The 23,957-nt window shown below is 42.2% G+C and overlaps 1 protein-coding gene across 4 annotated transcripts in view; it reads left to right on the top strand.

Moving 5' to 3' along the window:
• Positions 1-19,134, top strand: part of LOC119739740 (fibroblast growth factor 18-like) — a 29,594-nt gene extending 10,460 nt beyond the window's left edge. For 3 of the 4 annotated variants that reach the window (XM_038214784.1, XM_038214785.1, XM_038214782.1), the window contains exons 3-5: positions 499-667; positions 9,372-9,478; positions 14,080-19,134. In XM_038214784.1, coding sequence (XP_038070712.1) covers positions 499-667; positions 9,372-9,478; positions 14,080-14,388 — 585 coding nt within the window. In that variant the 3' untranslated portion in view covers positions 14,389-19,134. The remainder of the gene's footprint in view (positions 1-498; positions 668-9,371; positions 9,479-14,079) is intronic. The other variant, XM_038214783.1, reaches the window with a different exon arrangement.
• Positions 19,135-23,957: the final 4,823 nt, after the last annotated feature.

The raw sequence follows: 23,957 nt of genomic DNA, 5'->3' as shown, positions 1-23,957 counted from the left end.
GACAATGTAAATTTAGAATGTTGGCATTGTGTGTAAGCTTGATGGATTTCTTGGGCGTTGAAAGACAAAACGGTCAGGAATGGAATTCGAAATATTTTTGCAACAATTGTAAACCATCCTGTCATTTTTTCTCACTTGTCAAATAAATATAGCTTTTGATTTCCATACTAAGGGAATAATAGGCACATGTGAAATATTTCAAACCAAGACTCCGTACCATTTGGAGACCATAGGCCTACAGGCTACATGATTGTGCGTCATGACGGAAGGCCCGCAATGCGCACCAGAATTTTGCTTGCCCTTTTGATTGATTGCGAAATGCTGATTTATTTAGTTGTTAGTCAACTTTTCCTTATATCGAGGCTTGTCATCCTCCTACCCTTCTTCAGTTGTAAGCTGAAGTTATCTTGCTTCCCATTGTTTTTACCGGTTTCTATACCACCAGATGCCAAAACCTCACACCTAATGTTCGTTTTTCCTTTTGCTTTCCCTCGTCAGGAATCAGTCCAACAAGAAAACGAAAACAGCTTCGATCAAGGGTTGCTCGGGCTGGACTTAAGTAAATCCCAGCCGAATACCCTGCAGTTATACAGCCGAGCGAGTTCCAAAAACATACGAATCATGGGGAGAACCATCGACGCCAATGGGAGCGTTTGGGACGAGGATGGTAAGTCAAAGAAGAACAGGAAGATTCCTGTGTTGATCTCAAATTGTTTTGTACTTATGAAACCGCTTGCTTGCTTCATCGTTAACCGTCGTTGATCTTCATCGTTAATCGTTCTTCACGAATTGAAGAGCGCGAACTACACGTAAATAGTTGTTTTTTTTCAACGCAGAAAGGCTCCATATTTCTCGAAAACTCTCACAACTTAAGATGTTAAAGTCAAATGCATTCTATCAAAATTCTCCGAAAATTTCAGATCATAAGGATTGCCCCGTTGATTGAGGTCCCTGAAAAAATGCCTTGATCGTATTGTGATAATAATTCCCCACGTTGTGTTGGTCATTGTCCAGTAAAAGGACCTGCAGATCGATAGATACAGCTATAATTGTTTTGGAGTATAGCAATTAATTAGAGGAACTAACGTGGAACTATGGCGTCATTAAGTCATATAATATTGCTTGAAAATTAATGGTTGATTCGTGGAAATTGAATGCACTTTTCACTTGCTGATTAAGTCATTGTGCATCCCGAGTTAATTTATTGACACTCGTGGCCTGAAAAACAACAACAGGGAATTACAAGGCAGGAAGTGAGCAGCATTGTGGGATATATCTCAGTGATTAGTAAGGTACCAATCCTATGCATTATTCAAGAGCTGCAGCGGTTTCCTCGCGGGCCTATGCAAAGTCTGTTTTATAAAGCGCCGACTTGCAAGTGAAATTCCTGCTGCTATTATTAATAGACCGGTTTTCCTCAAATCAGTCAGGTAGGCCCGGTCGAAGAAGAAGACACTGCACTGCCAACCCAGGAAACGACCGTCAATTATTTATAGCAATATCGTGCAACAACCGCATCAGGAAAATTAAGGCCGAATTACCGTCTATAGAACAAGGACCCCGAATCGAGGAAATTCCTTGTTCGGTTACACGGTCTGGATTATACCGACTTCCTACCCACTAAATGGAGGAAACACGCTGCATATCGCAATAAAGAAGTTGTTTGTGCCTCGGACAACAACAAAAAGACATGATCCAATCCGAAATCCAGAGAGCATATAGACTGAATTCTTTGCCCGAAAGACAAATATGAACACGAGAACAAAACTATTTTTTGCTATTGAAAGGGGGATGGGGCCTATCCACTGTTCTCCCCGGAAGTAGCGGCTAGTTTGAAAGACTGACCGTGTTTGTTGAAACTGTTTGGGCAAGACTCTTCTGGCCAAGAATTGATGATCGGGGTCTGGTCATGTAGGAGACCTGGGGAGGGTGACCGGCACCGGTTACGTAAACACGACGGGTCGGTAGGCCTTGGTTTCGGGTCGCATCTTCGCTTATGCCGTGGCATCTTGAAATCAGACTGCAGACATAATGCCGTCCTTGCATCTTGTCCTTGTACTTGGGCCGTTGTACTTTCACCTGCGTCGTGCCCACATCCACCCGTGAGGCCTCATTCCTAGTGTACATTCCACGGTAATCTCGCGACCAAACCATATTGAACACCATCTCTTTGATAAGGCCAGTGATGTAAAAATGAATCAGGAAGGAACTGGACAATTTAGACTGAACCAATGGTCAAAGTAACCCTGAAATATTTGCTGTTGTATCCCCTTATTATTATATAGAGACGGTCATGCGACTTGGTCAAAGAGTGCTTACTTTAAGTCTGGTCGTGTTGGTTAAACATGTGTTTGGATTCTTTCTTTCCTTGTAGGGGCCTACCCGATATCCGCTAAGAATAAGGCATACTTCATGACTTTTAATGAATGAAGGACATTATTTCCCGGAGTCTTTCGAAATCCACCGTTCCTTCCAGGATATCCACGCAGAGCCGTTGGAGAGGTAAAATTCCTCATCCAGATTAAGGTTTCAATCCCTGTTGAGAACTCAGCTGCTTCCCTCAGAGATTGCTCTCAGAGTCTGAACACTCCTCCGCATCTCTCGCCATCTTGTCTGTCAACTATTCTCCGGGCTCCGTCCCCCACCTTCGGAATTACAAGAACGAAAATGACGTGCATGTTTGTAATTTTCCCAACCGATTGCTTCTGTCTCTCTCTTTTTGGCCTGCCCTTTTGGCCTCTTGTGTTGTTTTTCCTCTCTTGCCCATGTCCCATTGCTTCATTCCGCCGTTCCTCCCCAGGGGATTCTTGGCAAGTAATACACGGACACTAAACGGAGCCTACAGCTCCTTCCATCACAAGTGCACAGACCCTTCGCATTTTCTTGGCTGCCTCCTCATCCTCAGCCCTTGTTAATCACGGCTATCTGGTGTCCTGGACACGAGCAATTTTCTTTCCACAAACAAGGCAATACACTGTGACGGCTGATGATTTCTCTCTCTTTTTTTCTCTCTCTCCCCATTCTGTTCTTTTTTTTTCTCTTTTCTTGCCGACCGTCGCCCGGTGATTTACATGCCACTGATTGAAATCGTTCGGCGGCAACCTGATCATGTACTGAATAATTTATCGCTAAAGGGACCTAGTTTATGTTACTCGGGACTCCGTTTGGGGAAATCCAGGCAGTACATGTATATGATGTCTCGGTAGTATAGGACTGACTCCTGCATACACAATGATAGGCAAGTAACAAGCTAAATGCATTCAATTACGAGAGGGCGACAAGCAGGAACTTGAAAGGATTCACTTAACCTCGTTATTGCGGCCATCTGCTCAAGAGGGCAACCTGTCTGATAAGGCCACATGCCTACCCACCATGAATACTCATGTACCTTTGGAATAACAACCACAATTGCGCTCGTCAATAAGCAGCATTTTTACTCATATGTAACACTCTGGAAATTGTAACGAGGCAAATAAACCCTTAATAGTCACATTTTTCATCAGTCACCGACCCCAAAACTGAATCTGGAATAGTAGGTGTATAGGCCTATAAGCCCCAAAGCCATTAGTCCTGTAATTGAATTTCATTAAAACTAAATATAACTGAGGAAGTGTGACATGATTGAGTTGACCGGATTTTACATGACTGAATGTGCCTCACGCCGAGTTGCATATTTCATGCAAAATACACGTAACAGTGACTTGTGAAGCGCATTGGGTTATCCCACACATTGCTTGCATATCTGACGCGGGAGCACGAGTCAGTCATGCAAAGAGGCTTCCCACGACGAATACAGTGATAATCGACCAAAAAAGCTCCACAAAACACGGGCAATTTATCGTCTGTCACACTCATTCAAAAAAAAACTTTTGTTCCCTTTTAATAATAGCATGTATATCCAGTGCAATATCTTACTTTGAAACGCGAGCTTTGTATTTCCAAAATAAAAAAGGAGAGGAATTTAAAGGGAAAAAAATAGAAGGGACCGACCTTTACCGCGACAATGCGGGAAGAAAAATGGCTGCCAAACCTGCACACGATTGCCATAAATTGACTTCTCATTCACACACCTTTTGTCGAACAACAATCAACAGAATACCACACACGCAACAGCGAAGAAAGTCAAAATAACCCTCGGCCAAATCAATATTGTGTTTCTAAAATAATGACCCGTTGATTATTCCGGACAATGGTAATGACATGTGGTCTGATCGACTTTATTTTGTTGTCGACTTTAACTCATCCCAAATCGCTTTGTGGCATTGTGCTTTGGGAGCGTAACGAGGTCCGGCATTGGTCCAACATTGGTTCTGGAATGTGATAAATTAATAGTGAGTTTCGCAATGCCTTGTCCCGCCTCAACATGTAAAGCGTTTATCGTTTGAAGAAACCTTCCACCAAGCACGGAGGTCCGACTTTTTAAGGAGGAGTCAGAGGATCCATCTCCAACAATGAAGTCTGTTATTTCGTGACTTAACCAAGCTTTCAGTAGGGTAAATGTTTGCCTTATTTTCAGATTGTTCCTGAAGCCGCAAGAGGTTTTGTGGATCGAGCCCCCAATCATGTCCACTTAGACATAGTGAGCTTATTATGAGCTCCTTTTTTCACAACTTAATCCTCCCCCGTTCCCGAACAAGGGCTTTGAATAGCAAATCGAATCAACTGTCATTATTTACCATGGGGAAAAGACTAAAAGTCACAAACCCCCTTTCAGGCAGCCATTGTGCCTCGTTAAAGTTAGCTCAATGGCATCTTAAGTCAGCACTTAGCTGCACTTGTCCGCACTAGAAAGTTCGCGGGAGAGTTTCTGAGCATGACAGCTGGAAAGCCGCACTACACATCGTCTCCTCCAATTCTAAGAACTAGCTCTTCCCCCTTCGTGGTGCAACACACAAAAGCAAATATCTGCTACATACTCCATATACGGAACTATAGCTGTCATTAGACGCGATTCTCAAAGTTCCATGCAGTTTTCTTGAGAACCGAGTGTTCAGTCCCCGAAAAACAGCTTTGAGCTTTAAGTGTTACAAACATGTTATTGTGGAGGCAGCGGGTAGTATAGACGTTTTGAGAGTCGGTTCAGATATCGTGATCGAAGATCTTTTAAGCCCCTATATGCCCTCCAGTCTCGGCTATTTGTTTGCAAGGCCAGGGAATTTGAATCAGTTCTACCTCTGTACAGTTGGTGTTACGTTCACGAGATTTTGTGCCTCTTTTGTGTTGTATTAAGCGCTTAATCCGTAATCATGTGTGCCAACCTAAACTGTTTGGCAAGGCCGGATTTAGAAACAGGCCGCGGATGCGTATATACACTTTAGGGGACTTTCCAAGTTGCCACAACTTCCCCTGGACGCAAATATTGACTCAGTGTGCCGAATCATGTTTTTAAAAAAGTGAAAAATTCGGTCCAAAAGCTTTTTCACTCTTAATGATTATTATTAAGAATAGCTTTATGCCAAAGGATCGTTTCTGTGGACATGGATTCTCTTGTTTTGTAGAAGAAATAGATGCCATAACCCATAAGATGAAGGAAGAAATACGGTCATCTAAATGGTCGCCTGGCTGTTGAACCAAACTCGACGACTATTCTGTGTTTGCTTTCAGTGAATTGTTGTTATAGATGAAGGCTAAGACCTCACAGTTAAAGAGAAAATAATTACGTTCCCATCGTGTGTTGGCTTTGTGCGCGTGTAGCATGTCTTTTAAAAGCAGATCCTTTACAACCTAAAGAAAACATCTCGCCGTGACTCAAAAGACAAAATTGTATTTTTTTTTGTGGTTTTGGGGCAAGGCAGGGCTTCCCTTCCACCAACAAAGAGTTGAACCTTGGAAAGTGTATTGGACAAGCAATCAACCTCCATTATAGGCCACCCAATGAGACCCTGCAGTCGGTCAGACGCGAAGAAAACAGGATGCCAGACAAAAACGAAAAATTGTAAAGAGTACCGAAATTAATCTTCAAAGGTTTCAGCGTGTGTTAACATACTGCACAGAACACGGCTCGCAATCCTGTCCCTAATTTCAACACCCCCAGAAAAAAAACTAGCATGCACTGTTAATGTTACACCAGCGAGCGGAAATATACCAAGCCCTTTCAAGAACATCCGATGCCCCATCTTATTTACATCTTGAAAACAAACATAGTCCCCTGACGTTTCCGCCCGTTGATATCTCCCAACCAAACATCAAACAAGTGGGAGGATGATAACGATGACAGAATCCATCACTTCTAGGTTGGTGACGTCATATCAGTGCTCGTCGCTTGCTCATTCTTTTCCTCTAAACTCCATAGATGGCAATCTCGTTTCACAGTCGGGGATGAGGCAGGCAATTTAGCGCGCGTACATCGTCGCTTTTTCTGAAATAGCAACCATCAGAGGTGTCTCTCTGACGTCACCGACCGGGGAAAAAATCATTTACATGAAAGCTAGAATTAACACGGCTTGAGCTTGCCAGCCATACCGCTGACAGAGCTTTGTGATAACCCAGATTGTATCTTGCTAATTGGGTCTCTTATCTATAGCCGAGAGAAATGTTGCGTGTCGAGGGGTCTAGCATTGGGGGCGTGGTAGGCTTTAACGCCCCCTTTCTCGCCCACCATGTTTCAGGCGTCTCCTGAAAATTGATGTTGCATGCGAGAGACATCTGAGAAATAGGGATCGCCATGGAATTCGCCATCGAGATGAATTTGCTGTTGAACTGAGTTGTTTCCTTTGTGTATAGAGAATAGACGCAACTGCCTTGAGAGAGTCACTTCATTCTGCTGTAGAAGAGACACACTTCCTCGCAAATCTTTCGAACCCACAATGCCTGTGATACACTGGCTACAGTAAACTAATTACAAGTCTTCGTAAACATCCCAGTTGTCCGATTTACAAGTTTCAACAAAAACAGTGGAAGGCAACCTGAGGATGGTAGTAGGCCTACCTCGTTAGTAGTGGAGACATGCCAGAATAAGATCGCGTACCTCATCAAGCTTTTCAAATTACAGTGGTGTTTGATTTGGGCGATCTAATCACACGTGATACAGAAACGAGGGTTTTTCCATGCAGGCGGTGCTGCCTTTGAAAACGGAGGTTTTTTTCTTGTTTTGTTGTTCAACAGTACCACAAAATCGTTTACGCTTCGCTCGCTGTAAAATTAGTAGGGACTGTTTAAAGGTTGGATGATTTTTGTTAGCCTGTTTTATTTATTCTTTTAACCCTGCATGTCGGATTTGTTAGGAGGTTTGAGACTGTCAAAAGCCGGGATCTTGAAAACTGCAGCGACACGTTGCTGGTTGCAACATTTACTGCCAATCAATTAACTTTGCACCTGTTGACGATAAACACGACACCTCCTTCTACCACCACTACTATGACAGCCAATCTCCAGATGGCTCTGCAGTGTTATCGGTGGGTGGCTACCGGTCTTACGCTGACAGGTTGTTTTATGCCAATACCTGGCCTGTGTCACATACCGGCGGGTCTCGAGGCATGCCGCCGCGAGTTAACGAGGCGCGCGTGACCTGCTGAAGGGTCAGATCAGTGACAACAGGTAGGGGGGTCGGTAGTGGTAAGGGCTCATGGAAAACAAACCACTGGATAGTTCAGATCAGATAACGTCAAGGGTTGTACCAAAAGAGCGATCGTGGATTATTTTAGGGAAAGGTTGAGTCGGGTCGAACAGAGAGGTACGACAGAAACATGGAGATATTCACAGTGTCATGGTGTGTTCATACCTCTATGATCATCATCGAAGATGCTTCTGATCAAAGGCATGTCTGTCTAGGTCTGGCACACATTTTGATAACTTGTTTGTAGATTGCATCAATGAGCTGGTGGTTAATAAATGGGGTTCATTATTGTTCAGAAGCAAGATCACAAAAAAATTCTTGAACAACAATTTTGAACCAACAAGCCCGAACACAGATTTCTGTATCAACCAATCAAGGCAGTGAATAGTAGTTCTGACAAAGGCTGAAGTCTACAGTGAAGGTATATACTTCGTTTGACGTCAACAAGTCTTGTGTCGACCACTGATAGTCATTGTCCAGCGCCATATTGACACCGCACATCCTGATAATCGCGAGCATTATAAGGTCACTTTCGAGTCTGGCCGCCGCCACAACCTCCTAAAGTCTTCAGAAACTGTCCCCATTAACCCCAATAGAAGAGACTAGTCGGTCCAGATAAACACAAGTGGTTCACTTTCCATCGTGACCTACATAGCGGTCAGAATCCCGTTAAAAAAAAAGAAACTGAAACAAATTATCCTTTATGTCCAAATTTGATGGCAGCTCTGTTCAGAGTTAGGGTTTAAAACCGGGTCTTGCTTCTCGATCGCTCGATCTGATAGGGTCTAGGACCCGGGGCTATTCCGCAGTGTGAAGCTTTCTACTCGTTTCAAGTGGTTGGATCCATATGGGTGTATTTGGTGGACTGGCTGGCGGGCAATTGACTGCCAATTTTTGTTTTTGTCGTATTTTGATGGCGGTCTCCTGGTTGACCTCTCTTGACCTCCTTTCCTCGTTATTAGTCGGTAATAATGGGCAATAACTGTGACATTCCTGGGCTGATAAGAGCGTGCGATTACAGATAAGAGCTGTCGTCGCCGACGACTCCTGTACACTTGCTTTCTCACAATCAACTGCAGACTGCTATTTTCTGGAAATAGGACATATTTTTTCAGTTCTTTCCTCGAGCAGTTAGTACCATTATAAGGACAGTCTGAATGTGTTTTTTTAACATTAAACCAGAGCTTATAATGCTGGAGTGCAGGTTGTTGGGGTTGGTGGTCGGGGGGAAATGTATTTTGCCGCAATTTTTTCTTCTCAGCATTAACATCGAGGTGTGACAAAAAAATCCCAAACAGTTGTCTGTCGGATAGGCGTCTCATGTTCGTGTGCATATGAGAGTATTGTGCTGTTTTCAAGCATGGGGAGATTTCAGAATTCGTACGTGTGTCTACTGCGTTTTATTCGCCCTTGTCTACAAATTGAAAAAAAGATGCACTCTCACAAGCAGCAATGTTTGTCGCCATTTTGTCGCAGTGCTAGCCAACCTGTAAACAATTCAATATCACTGTCCATTTTGTGAGATACATTTGGCAAATTTCTCCACTCCACCAGATCATAGCCAGCAAACGGCAACCACTCAGGTTCTAAATAATCAATTATGTTTGGAGATGTTGGGAAAATACGATGAATTCTAGATGGGATACACTGGTATTCTGATTCTAAAGTGTAGTGTACCAGTGACTATCGGGTTACCAGCCTTATTTCGTATATTGTGTTCAAATTCTCAATCTGCTGAATGCGACCTTATGTATGTAAATTATTGTTGTTCCCTCATGCATATTCATATTTGTTGTCCTTTTTCTTGTTCCTCCAGCAAGACTTATAATCCGGTCGGATTCACTGGACGGCCGGATAACAATTCAAGGGGAACACACGGGATATTTCTTGTGCATCAACAAAAAGGGACTCGTTGTAGGACGGGTGAGTACTTTTTCTTTGGCCTTTAAAGGGAATCCCCCCTCTCTAAAGTTTTTTTTTCCGGGTGTATTGAGGTCGTTCTCTCGTTCATCAATCAAAATATTGTGAAATAGCCTACACTGACATTTATATTGTATCTTTTGTGGGTATTTTCTGCGTATTTATATCGCATGAAAAGGGAAAGAATTTTTTTACACCAAAGCGTTACTGTCGCCTCTTCTTTTTTTCTACCCTTTGTCAAAGAAAAGACCGCCTGCAACGTTTGCATACTCACTGTTGTGTGGTTTTTAATGGCAAGATGGCGGGTGGTGTAAACCCTTACCGTCAAACGTTGCACAGTCAAAAACTTGAGTCATCTTTAGTTTAATACCTTTAGTTCATCCAAATAGGCTACACTATGAGAAAGAAATTGGGAATAGGGAGTGTAAAACCTTTAACAGTTTGGGCATATACACTCAGAATTTATTTATTATTTCAGTCGTAAGTCACAGACTGTGTTGTCGCTCATAGCGTGTATAGGAATGATAGGTTTGGCTTCAAACTGCTGTACCCAGTCATGTTACACAGCTTCACTCGAGAATTTGCCCCATCACTTCCCCTCTGATGGCGTGCTTAGTTAAGTGTCAACGCACCATCAACGGTTGCATCCTTGTAGCGAAAATCACTGTCTCATCTTCGTTTTAAAGGGACTAACAAGTCATTACATTGGACCATCAACTTAAGCAAAAATTTACCCCCAAAAAACATAGGTTTCTTACGTTTACGCATGGAGGAATTACGTGGGATCTTAAAGGGATTCAGTACGAGTACATGTCTTCGTTCGTGTGACGGAGTTGACAAAAATGGTGGTCCTTTTTCTGGCCTGCGAGTCGACAACAACCACTAACAAAGTTTATGGTCTGGTAAAGGTTTGACGTCTGTAGACTCTATCACAACGGTCATTATTGGTACTGCAGCTATTCAATTTGTAGTAGTTGTTAATGAGACTATATCAAGTGCATTGTGCATATAGACCACTTTGTTCCTTGCTGACCATGGCTGCATGTTTTCCCCCCTGTTTTCATGTCGTATTTGGCTATTGCATTATTGCATGATATGCTGGTTCCATACTATTCATTTTAGTTCCAGTTTCCAGCTGTACAATGCTGTCAAGTCAAGTTGCAATCGTTAAGGATCTCTTTTATTCTTATTGAGGGAACAGCTTCAGAGGCTATCGGGTTTCTTTCTGAAAGCAGAGCTAAAAAATCAAACCTCACAATATGGAAGACCCTTGAAAAGCTGAAAAGATATTTCCCAATTGTCCTACAAAGAAAATATTCAGTACGTATTGTGCTCCATGTTCATTTTTATATCGCAAGGTAATACACACGGAGTTACACTGAATACATCAATGCCACTGGGCTATACACGTGTGTCGATTACCACGACGGAAGTGCGCTTAATTGCCCAACGTTTATGAGTTCCTACAGCTCACCGTTCTAACCCAATCTGCTCTCGGGCAAAGAGTCGTCTGGCGCTAAATTAAAGACAATTCGCGCTCCAACTGTCCCGCTCCGGCCCGCAGAGCCTTGTGCTTTTCTATGCTTTCTACTTTTAATTCCATTATCAAAATTGACGGTTTTTTTTTACCCTTTTGTGAAACCAGACCTCCCCTGTTCCTCCCAGCAAAAACAACAAGGGCGACTTTGTTGGTTGAGTCTGGTAGGTTCCGCCCGGCCCGGGGTGAGCTTCGGGTTTTTCTACGGCTTCTTTCATTGTGAACTGCGGCTCACCCTCTATTTTTTTTGTGAGTGGATCATCGGTGGATGAAAATGGAGCCGTAGCTTCGGGATGAAGCTGATACCCAAGCACCCCGGGAACATTATTTCAGATTCAATAATATTTTAAATCTATCGCATTTAGTAGAGTGCCATATCCATTGCATGTTTAGCTCGAAAGTTTAAGTCATCCCTCAGGTATAGAAACTGAGAAAGGGGTATCAATGCGAGCATTTCATTGTCAGTTTGTTCGCCTTTACTTTAACAAAAGTAAGTGAACAAGTTTGGACGCCACTTCTTTCCTAGTTGCTTACCAAAAAAATCTAGGACAGGCATTATTGGCGTTGCAAAAAGCAACTTCAGTCTCAAGTCTTAGAAGTCTAGTTCCCAACCTCCTCTGTACGGCATTGGTCTGGTGTCATTGCAGTTAATTTACCGAGTATGTTAAATGCGCGGAAAGCACGTGTACTGGCCGGGTAGGTAGGCAGCAGGAAGCTAGACTCAAGAGAGAGTGTTGAGAGACTTTCACTATTTTATAGGTTACCGAGACCAGTAAATAGACTGCCATAAACCTCAGTGATAATTACGCACACTTCCCAACATTATTAAAAAATACAACTAACCACGGTGTTTGAGACACACATCAAATTGAAACTTATTTCACAATCTTTCATTTTCAGTTAATTGTTTGGTGGTTAACCAATGACTTTTGGGAGAAAATTCCATCCAAAGATGAGCACCGCTAAAAGTAGTCCTGAAGCCCATCGCCATTTTGAAACTGGGACGCACGCTCCATTGCAACATGTAGAGCCATTGCATGGCCTAATTTCAACCGAATTTATGCGAGCTCGCAGTCCCCTGCACGGCTTCCATCCTTCTTTTTTTTTCACAAACCCTCAAGTTCATGGTCCTCAAAATGTTCTAATTGACCGGAGAATTTGAGGGCATGCAAATCGTGATTTGTCCAGCGTTGGCAATTTCGGGCCTATTTGGCCTGCACCCTAAAGGGCCTTGGATCAGTGAAACCCTGGCCCACGGAGCTATAGTCTACGTTACATGTGGCCAAAGGGATGTACACTGAATACAGTGCAACTTATACTGATACAGGGTTTAGTTTTTCCTTTCGAAATAGAAAGAGATGTCTGAGCCTCACAACTTAACTGTTTCGCCGATATCCTGGTTGAAGGGTCAGTGAAATACTTGCTTGGCCAGTGATTTGTTTCACTGAATTCCAAAATGAAAACAAAGGAAAGCTGATCACAAATTGACCAACAGGGAATTGCTTCCTTACATTCTCATGTTTTTTGGTGGCACGATTATAGTCCACAACAAGCGGGAAATAAAGAGACTGAAACCCGGATGCTGTATACATTTTGAAGAAGCCTTGACATAAACGTGAACTCCGTATTCACTAAAGTGGGTTCAACTGAAAAAAAGTTGAGGCTTATACATGACATGACTAAGGACTTTTCTTATGAGTATAGAATGGTATCCCTGTATGTTAACTATATAATGTAGAAGGATATACACTGGATGTACATGTACGTAGACCATTTTGTACATGCATGTATACTGGTTTAGCGTAGCATTCCTCATACACAAAAGACTCCTCGTTATTCTAAAGTTGTCCATGCCCGATTTACTTTCCTAAATCCAACGTCCTTCAGGTATTTTTCTAAGGCAGGAACATCAGTCTCCCGACACTCTGTGTTACGAATAATATCCTCAGCTCTTGTCGGGTAATTCTGGGATAAAAACGAACATGTGTTAGCGCGCAGTGGTCTGAGAGGGGCTCGTCGGCCATCAACGGCCCTTGTTCGCACCAGACGGGCCGTGCTGGATACTCCCTGTTTAATTGGTCAGGTGTCCAGATGGATTTGTCGGGCTTTCGTCTGGTCTGACCACCCCGGTGTGACGGCGTTTTGTTGGGGAGTAAAACTGAAGAGAAAAAAAGTGAAAGAAACCGTTTGGCCGAGGTTAAATCGGTCAGAAGGTTTGAGGTGGCTGCACAACCTCTGGAATCGCGTGGTTTTACATGCCTTTCCAATATCTCTGTTTGCCTTTATGATAAGATGTTCAATAGCTCATCTCACAACCACTTGAACCATAAAGGACTTACATGGGGTCACCTTAACTAGGGTTTCTTGTAAATTGATGTTTCCACAATACAAAATAGTTCGATCTCTTCATTCGATTGCCAACGATCTAGTGTTTGAGAAATGTTCAAGTATAGGCCTAGTTGCTGCTTGCCACTCGTTCACTGGCTCATTGCGCTGTGGTTTTTTTTTTTCGTTTTAAGATGCATAAGATTGTCTTTCAACAATCAAACTGCAGATGCATGTCGTTTGACATGTTTTAGTTGTGGGACCACATTGTATTATCTTTCTTTGTTAAACTATTAAACAGTGCGACGTGTGAACATTTTACTGCGTTTAAAATGCGGAATACTATAACAGCAATAGCCCGATCAGATTCAAAGATGAAGAAGTTACCAATTCGTGTCGGAGAGAATACATTTACGTACCCCTAATGATCTCTACGGCAGGTGTAATTATATAGATTCAGGCTCCTTGAATGAAAGGACGACCAGTCAGCTGAGCTTCCTTGAGCATTTGTTCACTATTAAAAAAAGTCCCGGGTCTGATTACCCCCGGAATCCGGGTCATATTCGCCCTGATACTTTACGGGGTAACACGACACTCACCTTGATCATTTTCCGGGTAATTTTGACCCAGAGACCTTGACAACTCTGGGACCTCTATAAGAGTGACATAAAACTTGCAAACTGAAAACGCAGTGGTTTTGATTACAAACCTTTCCTCTTTTATTTCCCCTTCCATTTCCCAGAAGAAGATCAAGAGAGAAGGCAGTGTATCGTGTGTTTTTACGGAAACCATAAGGAACACCTACACGGAGTTGAGACTGGTCCAGAAAACCGAGATGTACCTGGGATTCAATAAGGACGGACAAGCCATTCCGGCTCACCGGACTCGGCCGGGCGTCAAGTCCGTACAGTTCTTGAAACGGCCCCTACCCGAGGACAATCCCGCCGATGATACCTCCATGAGCTCGGCAAACAGTTATAGCTTCTACGAGTTGATTCGGCAACTGGCGACGAATGTGGACGCCACAAGGAACGAGGACACAGCCAGCTGATGAATAATTCATGTTTTTACCACGTCGCACGCATCAATCGTCCGCCTTGCCACGGACCAATATTCTCCCCTTCCTCCTCCCTCAAGAACTAGCTTATGTAAGTTTATGTATATAAAGTGTAACGATATTTTTATATGAAGATTGGTAATTTATATCATTGTAAATTAATATTGTACCAAATGACTTCGAAGAAGTATTTATTTATTACGCTGGCTTGGTGACGAAAAAACACGTGGCGACACCGCATTGGACGAAGTGGGACCATATAATTATGCTTGTGAGAACGGCCTGTTGAGCATGCGTGATGACATCTTGTTGTGCACAGCGACGCACTCGTGTCACGGAGTTCATACCACGCAAACCGAAGCACCCGTAGTACACTTCTTGAGTCTTCTGTTCGTGAAATAATGCTAGGACTTCCATCTTCCGCAACACTGCCAAACCACGGATAGCAAGGCATGCATGGCCAGCACAACAAAGGACATGGCCGCCGCAACATTGTGGATCATTCCAACTATACACATGTGTACTCGGAACGTTCATAGGACTGTGGATTATGGGTTACAAGCTGCTTAAACTGGTACCCACGCTAAAAGGCTCGCTTGATTGGACTGCAGACGACCCTGGTTACCATTCATAAAAGGCCAGTTAATTGACACTCCATTTTTGTCACCATTAACAGGCAAAAATCTTTGAAATGTGACCAAAGGAGGGCCAACTGCATAAATGCGAAAGAGTTTCTTCACATATATACATTCATAACTGGTTAGACTGGTACCTCGCCTATCTCTCCATAGTACCTTCCCTTTACCTTCTGGTAACTAAACCAAGATGGCCGCGAATCATAAGCCTGTTCTCTGTTTGGTAACGAAATGGGGTTCAGTCAACTGGTCTTTTGGAGTAGCCAGGTGATATAGCACAGGTGCAGCCACGTATATCACGTGACTGAAAAGCCGGTCATTCTTTTATTCCTACTGAAACATGATATGGTATATTATCTACTCTTGTTATATTAAGCTGTATATGAATGTGTCGTTGATTATCATCCTTAGGGTATAATCTACATCTGAAAAAAGATAAATGTGCTCAATTTTTGTATCCCAAATAATGTGTAAATTCGAAATTTTATTACTGATTATTTGGGGTGAAAGAAGTGACATATTGAATTCATACCTAAGCTTCTAGGCTCAAGGCGTAACGAATTTCGAGATAAGTGTTTTTTGGTAAAAATATGATCTAACCAGTGGTGGTGCATTTTCATTCAATGTTGTAAAGTCTGAAGACGAAACAGATATAAATACAATGTGTGTGCGTATGCTTCTTTAAAAAAAAATCAGTACAATGTATCTATATTTACCATATTTACAACAATTTAATAAGCGAACAAATTCAGCATTTTGAGCACACTTGGTCAATGTGAAAATCGCGTGTACGATAGATTCGTATTTTTACTGCGTAAATGATGAAGGCGTTTGGGGCGCCATTCCGGTTCATGTTTACATACAGACGGATGTGGATTGGTTTAAATTGCATTAGAAACTGCTCGTTGTTGCGGGTATAAAGAAGAGCATTAAAAAAACAGGTATCTCATAATACATTCTTTCCATTAAATATAGACACTATAATTGGTATTTAAGGTCATTTAAAAAAAACAAAAAAAAAAAACGATCAGTGGAGTGCCGTTGCATTTCTTAATCCTGCATTTTGATCCCCCTGTTTGTATCCCCATGTCAACACGTATTTCAACTACAGGTACTCATTCCACAGATTTGAACGTACGATTGCGGACATTCAGTTGAAGTCCTAACTTGTAGGCCCCTAACCGTTGCTAGGCCGATGTTTGGCATTGATACTTGTTGGACGAGGATGTGTACAAAGGTCATATGTCACGAACGTCCGGGGTCTATGTAACATTGTCAGTGATTGGTTCATTCGGAATCGGGCTTTGGAAAAAAAACTTGGCTTGCAAGAAACTCAAATCACTCGCTATATATCTGAGAACACCATTGGGTTCTTTGTACGGCTGTAATGCACAAATAAAGCCTGTGAATTCAAAATGGCAGACAAAATTTGAAGGAAAAACAAGACGGGCGTGTCTGTAACTATGTCACATTTCTGCGATTTATCTTGGTTAATCATGGGCTTACATTGCTTTGAGCTTCACACACCTGCAAGTCTTTTCACGACAACATCTTTTCTACAGATAGCCTACGTACTTTTATCGGACAGCTGGGAATTTTTGCACTAAGACGGGAGTAAATCTACGCAAAGAAACACAAACTTCGTTGTCGGTGCAAAAGCACATTGTCACATCGGTCAACTTTTCGGAATAGAAGAGTTTGCGTAGTACAAGGAATCGTAATATGAAGAATGAAATATACTTAGCTTTGAAATTAATGCATTTGGGCTATATTGTCCCGAAGGATGACGACCTTATCTTGCAATCGGTCTAAAGTATTTGGTCTTAATTTTAGGCCAACTAGCTATATTTGTGGAATTGTCTGTGCAGTTCTGTTGTAATGGGGTGAGGTCCACAGTTGCCAACCGTGACTGCACCGTTGACAACCTGCATCCGCGTCAGGTTCGTGAGCATGAGCCGACGAGTAGTCAATGCATGGCCGACGGGGGGAAAAGAAGTAAGGGGCCACTATTCCCACCGGACGTACCCCTATTTCCGAGATCCCGGTCGGTTGTGAGTTCATGACCTGAAACATTGCTTTTGCACTGACCCCCCTAAGGTACAGCCAAGTCCTGATTCCAATCAACGTGCTCCTCGGTCTTCCGTATTCCGGAGTTCAGACCTGATACTTTTTGATTGATCTAGGGGAGGATGCGGTGTTTTTTTTGGCCACAAAACATCTGCCATCCTGACGGTGATTCATTCAAATTTAGACATTTTACAATGTGCCCCTCAAATAATTCTCGCATTTATCGATTAACACGCGAGTTTAACTTGCAGTAAATTCTCAACAAAATCATCGCAAGTCAATCATAAGTCATTCAGTCTCAGGTCCAGTAACAAGCTTTTCAATTGAAGTGTAATTAAGTGTTTTTGCACCGTTTTTCCCCCGCCTCCCCCCCCTTCCCCCCGTTTCTGTCCCATGATGTCTGATTTGACCTATGATCGACTTCGAAGTCGAACCAGTCACTCTCTCAAAAGTGTAGGCCTCGTGTTCTGTCGTGACAAATTAACGAAATGAAATTTAAAGTTTTATTTATAATGTCCTACCTGCTTGACGAGATACCCTTGTTGCGAATTGGGCATTACGTCACCGGTACCGTCACCTACCACTCTGATCCGAAATGTCTTACCCTTTAGAATACGTGCCGTACGTGGCAGAATTATACTTTGTGCAATAAAACCACGTTTAGTCAGCAAGACCAGGACATCAACTATGGAGAAAACAAATTGTTGCAGGATTCTATTAAGTAAACATTGTGTTTCCTGTATATACATTTAAAGAATACATATACAAGGTTTGATTCAAGCCATTGTGTGTTGGGTCTACGCATGACTGATACGACATGAATGGAGGGTTTCCACACGTCGTCACGTAAATGGTAGACTACAACATGTTTTTTGTCCGCTTTGATATAGTCCATGACATGTTGTACGCCAGACGGAGCGAATGGTAACAGAGACGAAAGTGTCGGTGCCATTTGCCCCCCATTGGTAACAAAATCCATGGACCACATCATAACAGACAGCTCTTACTTATGCTTAATGGAAACAGTGTGTCTATTAGAAGTAAGTTGATTGATTAAGGCAAATGATGACATCCCTCAAGCACATTGTTATCCCGATGTGAACAGCTAGCTCCCAGTTCGTGACATTTCTCAATCTAGTACCATGTATCAGTTTAACGATAAGGAACCATCATAAAGCCATGCTTTCAGATGTGTGCTACTCAAGCTGGACACAAAATGTACATGTTTATGGTAGCTGGCCAATAGCATTGCTGGTAAGAAATCCAACAAACACAAGTCGTGTATAATACAGCCCTTGATTGGTCATAAGGTGGTTAGCGGTTAGAAGTGAGTTGCAACACTAGAAATGTGAGTGGCTGTTGTTTGATATCACAGAGTAACTGCTCACAGAACTCATAATCATTGAGTAAAAAGGTACCATCAAACTGGAGTAATTTGATTCAGTATTTTAATTTTTGTCGGAAACAAAAACACAAATTTTGGTGTTCACTTTAACAAAAAATTGAAACCAGACGGTTTCTTGTAAAAAAGTTCGTTGCATAAAGGCTATTTGGCACTGACAAGCCAAAATTTCTTCCTTGACCACTGCCGGGCCATGAAAAAAGGGTATCCTTTTTGCAAAAAACAAAACGGACCCACTTTTTGCAATGAATTTCCAGTTGTCATTTTCATGAATTAAAACAGATGATTTTCGGGTGTGTCCAGGATATGACGAGTCGTTTTCGTGGCCTGGCGGGGCAGAGTGTTTTGTAATAGCCAAATCAATCAAATGTGTAATGTTGGTATAAATGTTTTAATAACAGTGTTTTGAAATTGACATGCCGCGGGACCAATGTTGTTGCTGTTTGGTATATAGGTAATTCCAAAATCTTGGGGAAAAAACATAAAGCAGTCAAAATAATCAATTGAAGCTATTATGATCAACATTGTTTCAATATAATTATTTTAAACAAATAGTTGGTGGGTGGTTATACGCCGATGGTGCTGAATAAAATATGAAAACAAACAAAAAACCTGTCAATTTAAAAGCAAAACGAAGTTTTGAAGGTTTTTTGGTCTAATTATTATGTTGTTATCCAGTCTTTGTTGAAGGCTTTTTTGAAGAAGGAGTAGAAAGGAGTGGCTCTTCCACCACCTCCAAGATTTGAAGTCAATAGACCTTATCTACGAGGAAGTCATTTTTGATCGTGTTCCCTGAATGTATTTTATAAATTGTAAACTGTTGAATGGGATGGCGCCAGACTATTTATGATTTGAGGGCGTTCCAATGCCTCAATTTTAAAATGTGGATTAAACATTAGGGTATGTTTAATCACGCATTTAAAAATATACATCAGAGCAGACTGGTATTAATGAACTTGTTTTTCATTGCCTTCACTTCTACTCGCAAGTTCCAAAAATGAAGAGTTTACCTCTCTTTCAATTTAATATGGCCGACTCGTGAGTAAAGTCTGTGACGATTCCTATTTACCGGTGGACACAGAGAGTTCGTGCCTAGTTAACGCCCACTTGAGAAATCATTTCCCCTTTTCATCAGCGCAGGTGCGGACAACCTTAAATAATAACATTCATCTTTAGGAGAACTGTTTGGTCCTTCATTTCATCAGTTGCAGTTAGGCCTAACCTTCAAAACCACATCCCTACACACACACGCACAAAAATCAAGTCCTTATAGACGTCAGACATGTGACACATGTCACTCTCTTTCTCATAAACTTTATCAAATCTCAACAATCCCCATCCTAAAATGTGTATACACCCTCAAGGCAACTAGTCTCCTCCACCAGTGGTAAAGTCAGCGATGACCGAACATACACTCATGCGATTTACAAGGCAATGAGCATCGGATCAAATTCTGTTGGGTTAACCATCTGTACTTCCACGATGACGAGTCTATATAGCTAGAAGGCTGTGCAGTGATACACATTTTAATGCATATTGATACGCGCCTACGTGCCTGCTCATTCTTGATGGAACTTAGCAACACCAGTCCTCTCTACTAATTCGTACCTTTTAGGATGAGCATCAATTCCTAGTCGACCTTTTTATTCATCGATCTTGTTTTTCGCCGGATACTGTTTCAGAAGTCCTGGAGCCATGGACACCTATACCCCTCCATCACTTGATTTGTTGAGTGCTCCAAAATGCCCAATTTTTCGGGCACTTTTTTTTCTCTTCCAAGGATTCAAGTCCCGTGTACTCTCCACCAGCACGGGCATCGATTACCGTTTGCCCAGGGTTGACAGTGGCGAACTTGATGGAGCAGAACGGCAGAAAATGCTGACGATTATTGGTCTGCCCACCAGCTAACAGACCTCTGTTCAATTTACTCGATTAAATGCATACATTAAGGGTCTACGTGAGCTACATATATTACGAGGTTGGATGATTAATCAATCAACCGATCCCGTTAGCTCGGTGGTCGAGTTGCAAAACATCTGCGCTAGAAAGCAGGAGGTCGTGGGTTCGAGACCCACCCGAGCGATTTTTTTCCAACTTTCACTCGGGAGGTAACACACTGAGTATACAGTGTTTAAACGTCGGCGAAGGGCAAAATCTAATTTGATTTATATCACCCCGACGCAAAAAAATGCCATCTTTTAATCAATCTCCAAAAGAAAAAAGTGTACTGCATAGCACTGTCTGGAATATGTTTAGAGCATATAATATTAATACATGATATTTATTGTAAACCAACTTTCAAGGTTTAAAAAGTTATGTTCTGGAATTTTGTGAATTTATTAAACATCGTTCCTACTCCAGACAGCCTGAAATCACGATTCTGGTTGGTTAAAATTTTTACCGAACCAAAAACAACAAGAAAGCACTCAGAGAGCGCAAACCTGCGCCAAGGCTAAACAGTTCCCAGTACAATTGTCAGTATGCCCAAAAGAAATACTCGCATAAATGGCGAAGAATCCTTTAAAAAAAATACTGGATCCAGACCCAGATCCGGATCAATTCCAAAATCTAATCAATTTGTACTTGTGCCAAGGACCACCCCAACAAAAAATGTTCATGTAAATCCTTCCATAACTGTCTGAGTTATCTTGTAAAACAGACAAACCAACCAAACAACAAACTAACCCAATCCGATGAAAACATAACCTCCTTGGCGGAGGTATAATTAGCAACCAATTTCGTGCGTAAAGCATTGCTGCAGTGGATCCAAATAATGAAACTATACCAGAGCAGTGTTGATTACACAATAGCTATGTCACGTCATATTCCCCATGACGAAAGAGGAAGCACGCTATTTTCAAGTTCATTGTCACTTTGTCAATCAGTGCCTCCGTCACAATAACAATACCCCTTTGTTTACTTGAAACCCTCAAGTTCCGGCACCATGAGGTTCACTGCACTAGTCGGTCATTTGACACCGAAGCCGGCCCAGCTGACCACTCGCCCGCGCTGCACCGCGGGGATCCCGCCCACCGACGCGGCAAGACATCCTGCCAAAAAGAGTGGGCGCGGACTATTATTCTTAGTTTTTGTCTATGATTGAACATTTTGGATTAGGCCTATCTGTTGTTATTTGTCTGATATTCGCACAACATCCGCACGAGAATAACATTAGATGATAGAGGGTGGATGGGACAGGTTTGATATCAGTGGGACTTACATCCGTGTCTTTAATAGGGGAAAAAAGTAGTTGAAACATAAATACCAGGATGTACCAGTGTCACGTTCGACATGACGCAGACTAAAGCGAATGATCGTTTTCCGGCAATACTGCATGCGGTCATGTTTAGGTAGGTTGGGGATGTGTTTGTATTTTTGATTGTTTGTTAGTTTTTGCGTTTTTGACAAACCTTAGTTGCAGTTCGCATTTACATAATGTATGTTATTTGTATACTTTTACATTTTTATCGAGTCGATTTATACACATTTAACATAAGGTTGAAAAATTGTATGAGTTATTGGTGTTTAGGCAGGCAAAATAACAAGGTAACAAGGCACTAGGTACGGACCCCCCTCCGGCTACGTTGAGCCCCACCCTCATATCATTTAGCCACCTCTCTCACAGAAATTGGATTTTGAAATCCTTTAACGATAAATTTAAAGGATGCGAACGATAAGTTCAAAAAGGTATGGAAAATAAACGAGAATTCCGTAGATTAATATAATTTATTTGAACTCGCATAATTTAAGTAGAATGCTCTATAATTGATTTAACTATAGAGTTGTCTTATCTAGAATTAATATAATGGCTAATTTCGAACATTTCAAGAGTGGCTTGAAATATTGGGGTGTTTCTATTCGCTTTAAAAAAAAGAAGAAGGGGGATTTAACTTATGAAACCAAGTCATCGATCGGTAAGTTCAGCAACGTCAAATGTAGGACAGCGTGTCCACGGAATGCTTCTAGAAAGCGATTAATATGCTTCCAGAAAGCGATTAAGTTTTTGGTTTGCCAAGTTGTTGAACCCCTCATGGTGATAACAGCGGAAGTTGGAGAATCAAAGAACGGAAACGCGTCCCAGTCAGTCAGTCCATTTGTTGTCACATCGGGCGGGGAATGAAGAGGAAAGGCATAGAATAATACCTGAAAGCCTCAAAAACACTGACAGATCGATGGGTCTTAATTGTTTGGCGGGGCACCGGAGACGACTTGGATAAAAACCACATTTCAGGAAAGACCGCTGTGATATCATTATTTGGAGCTGAAATACAAACGAAACAAAGGGCGACTTACATAGGATCTGTTTCAAATATAATTGTGCGACTCTTGGGATTGGGATGTTTGCGACAGAGAGTGGTGATGGCACGACGACATGACGATGCAAAATACATCCCGGACGAGCCCAAAACAAAACAAGAGCGAATGCACAATAAGTTCTGGCCCGGTGCTGTCTTGCATGAGATCTTGCATTAAATCGATCAAAATCCTACCAGAGCTTAAAAGTGCGACGCCGAAAAATGCGACGCCGATGGCACATAAATTATGGAATACCATAGTTTTGGTCAATTTTCGGGGACAGACAGACAGACCATCCGACCGACCGACCGACCACCAAGTGACACGTAGAAGCTCCTGCCATGCAGAGCTTAAAAATGGCATAATTAAGGGAGGAAAAAACGAACTGGGCGCGTCAGATGCAAAGAAACAGTTTTTTCAACGTTTTCTCCGAAATCGTGATAAATTGTATGGGTTTTAAAACGACCCACACCTTTGAGTTGTCATAAGTACACAATTTCTCAAAAAGAGTTGGGAAACTGGGTTGTTATTTTGCCCAGTGTTGGTCGACATACCAACTGACCACATTCTCTGGCAAATTTTCCGAACATTTTTGGGAATCTGTACCCGCTTTACCCAATAACTGATTTCATACTAACGATGGCCAAATAACATTGCCCAAAAGTGTTTTACCATTTTTTTTTTACCGTGTAAGGTTACTGCACACTGTATTTTTTAATATGTTACACTCTTACCAGGATGGAAATTAATTGAACACGATAGATGAAAATCAATGTAGTTTGAAGACTTCTGATAAAACCACTTCACTTCATGCCTTTGAACAAACCAGTGAGATTTTCGTCTTCCTCCCGAAATGCCGACTTGAACTTCTGCCAATGTTTTCCTCCGGCGCGTCTTAATGGGAACTTAAATAGTTTTGATCTTCGAGCCAGCCGCGGAACCAACAACATCCTACCATAAACCCGACCGAGGAAAGCTGCAGTCACGCTATTTACCCGAGCCGCTGCGAACCAAGTGAAGTTCAAGGGCCCGTCTCGTCAAAACTTCTCTTCACTAATTGGGGAGAAACACTCGGACCATTTTGCGGTTGTGTTGAGCAGTGAGGTAGAGTGGTTGGGCCAAAATAGTTCTTATAAAGGCTACACGAGTACACGGGAATGGTT

Source organism: Patiria miniata, unplaced genomic scaffold (genome assembly GCF_015706575.1).
Source record: "Patiria miniata isolate m_02_andy unplaced genomic scaffold, ASM1570657v1 HiC_scaffold_4, whole genome shotgun sequence".
NCBI lineage: Eukaryota > Metazoa > Echinodermata > Asteroidea > Valvatida > Asterinidae > Patiria > Patiria miniata.
Note: the sequence above shows the minus strand (reverse complement) of the source record. Positions and strands in the feature narration are given on the sequence as shown.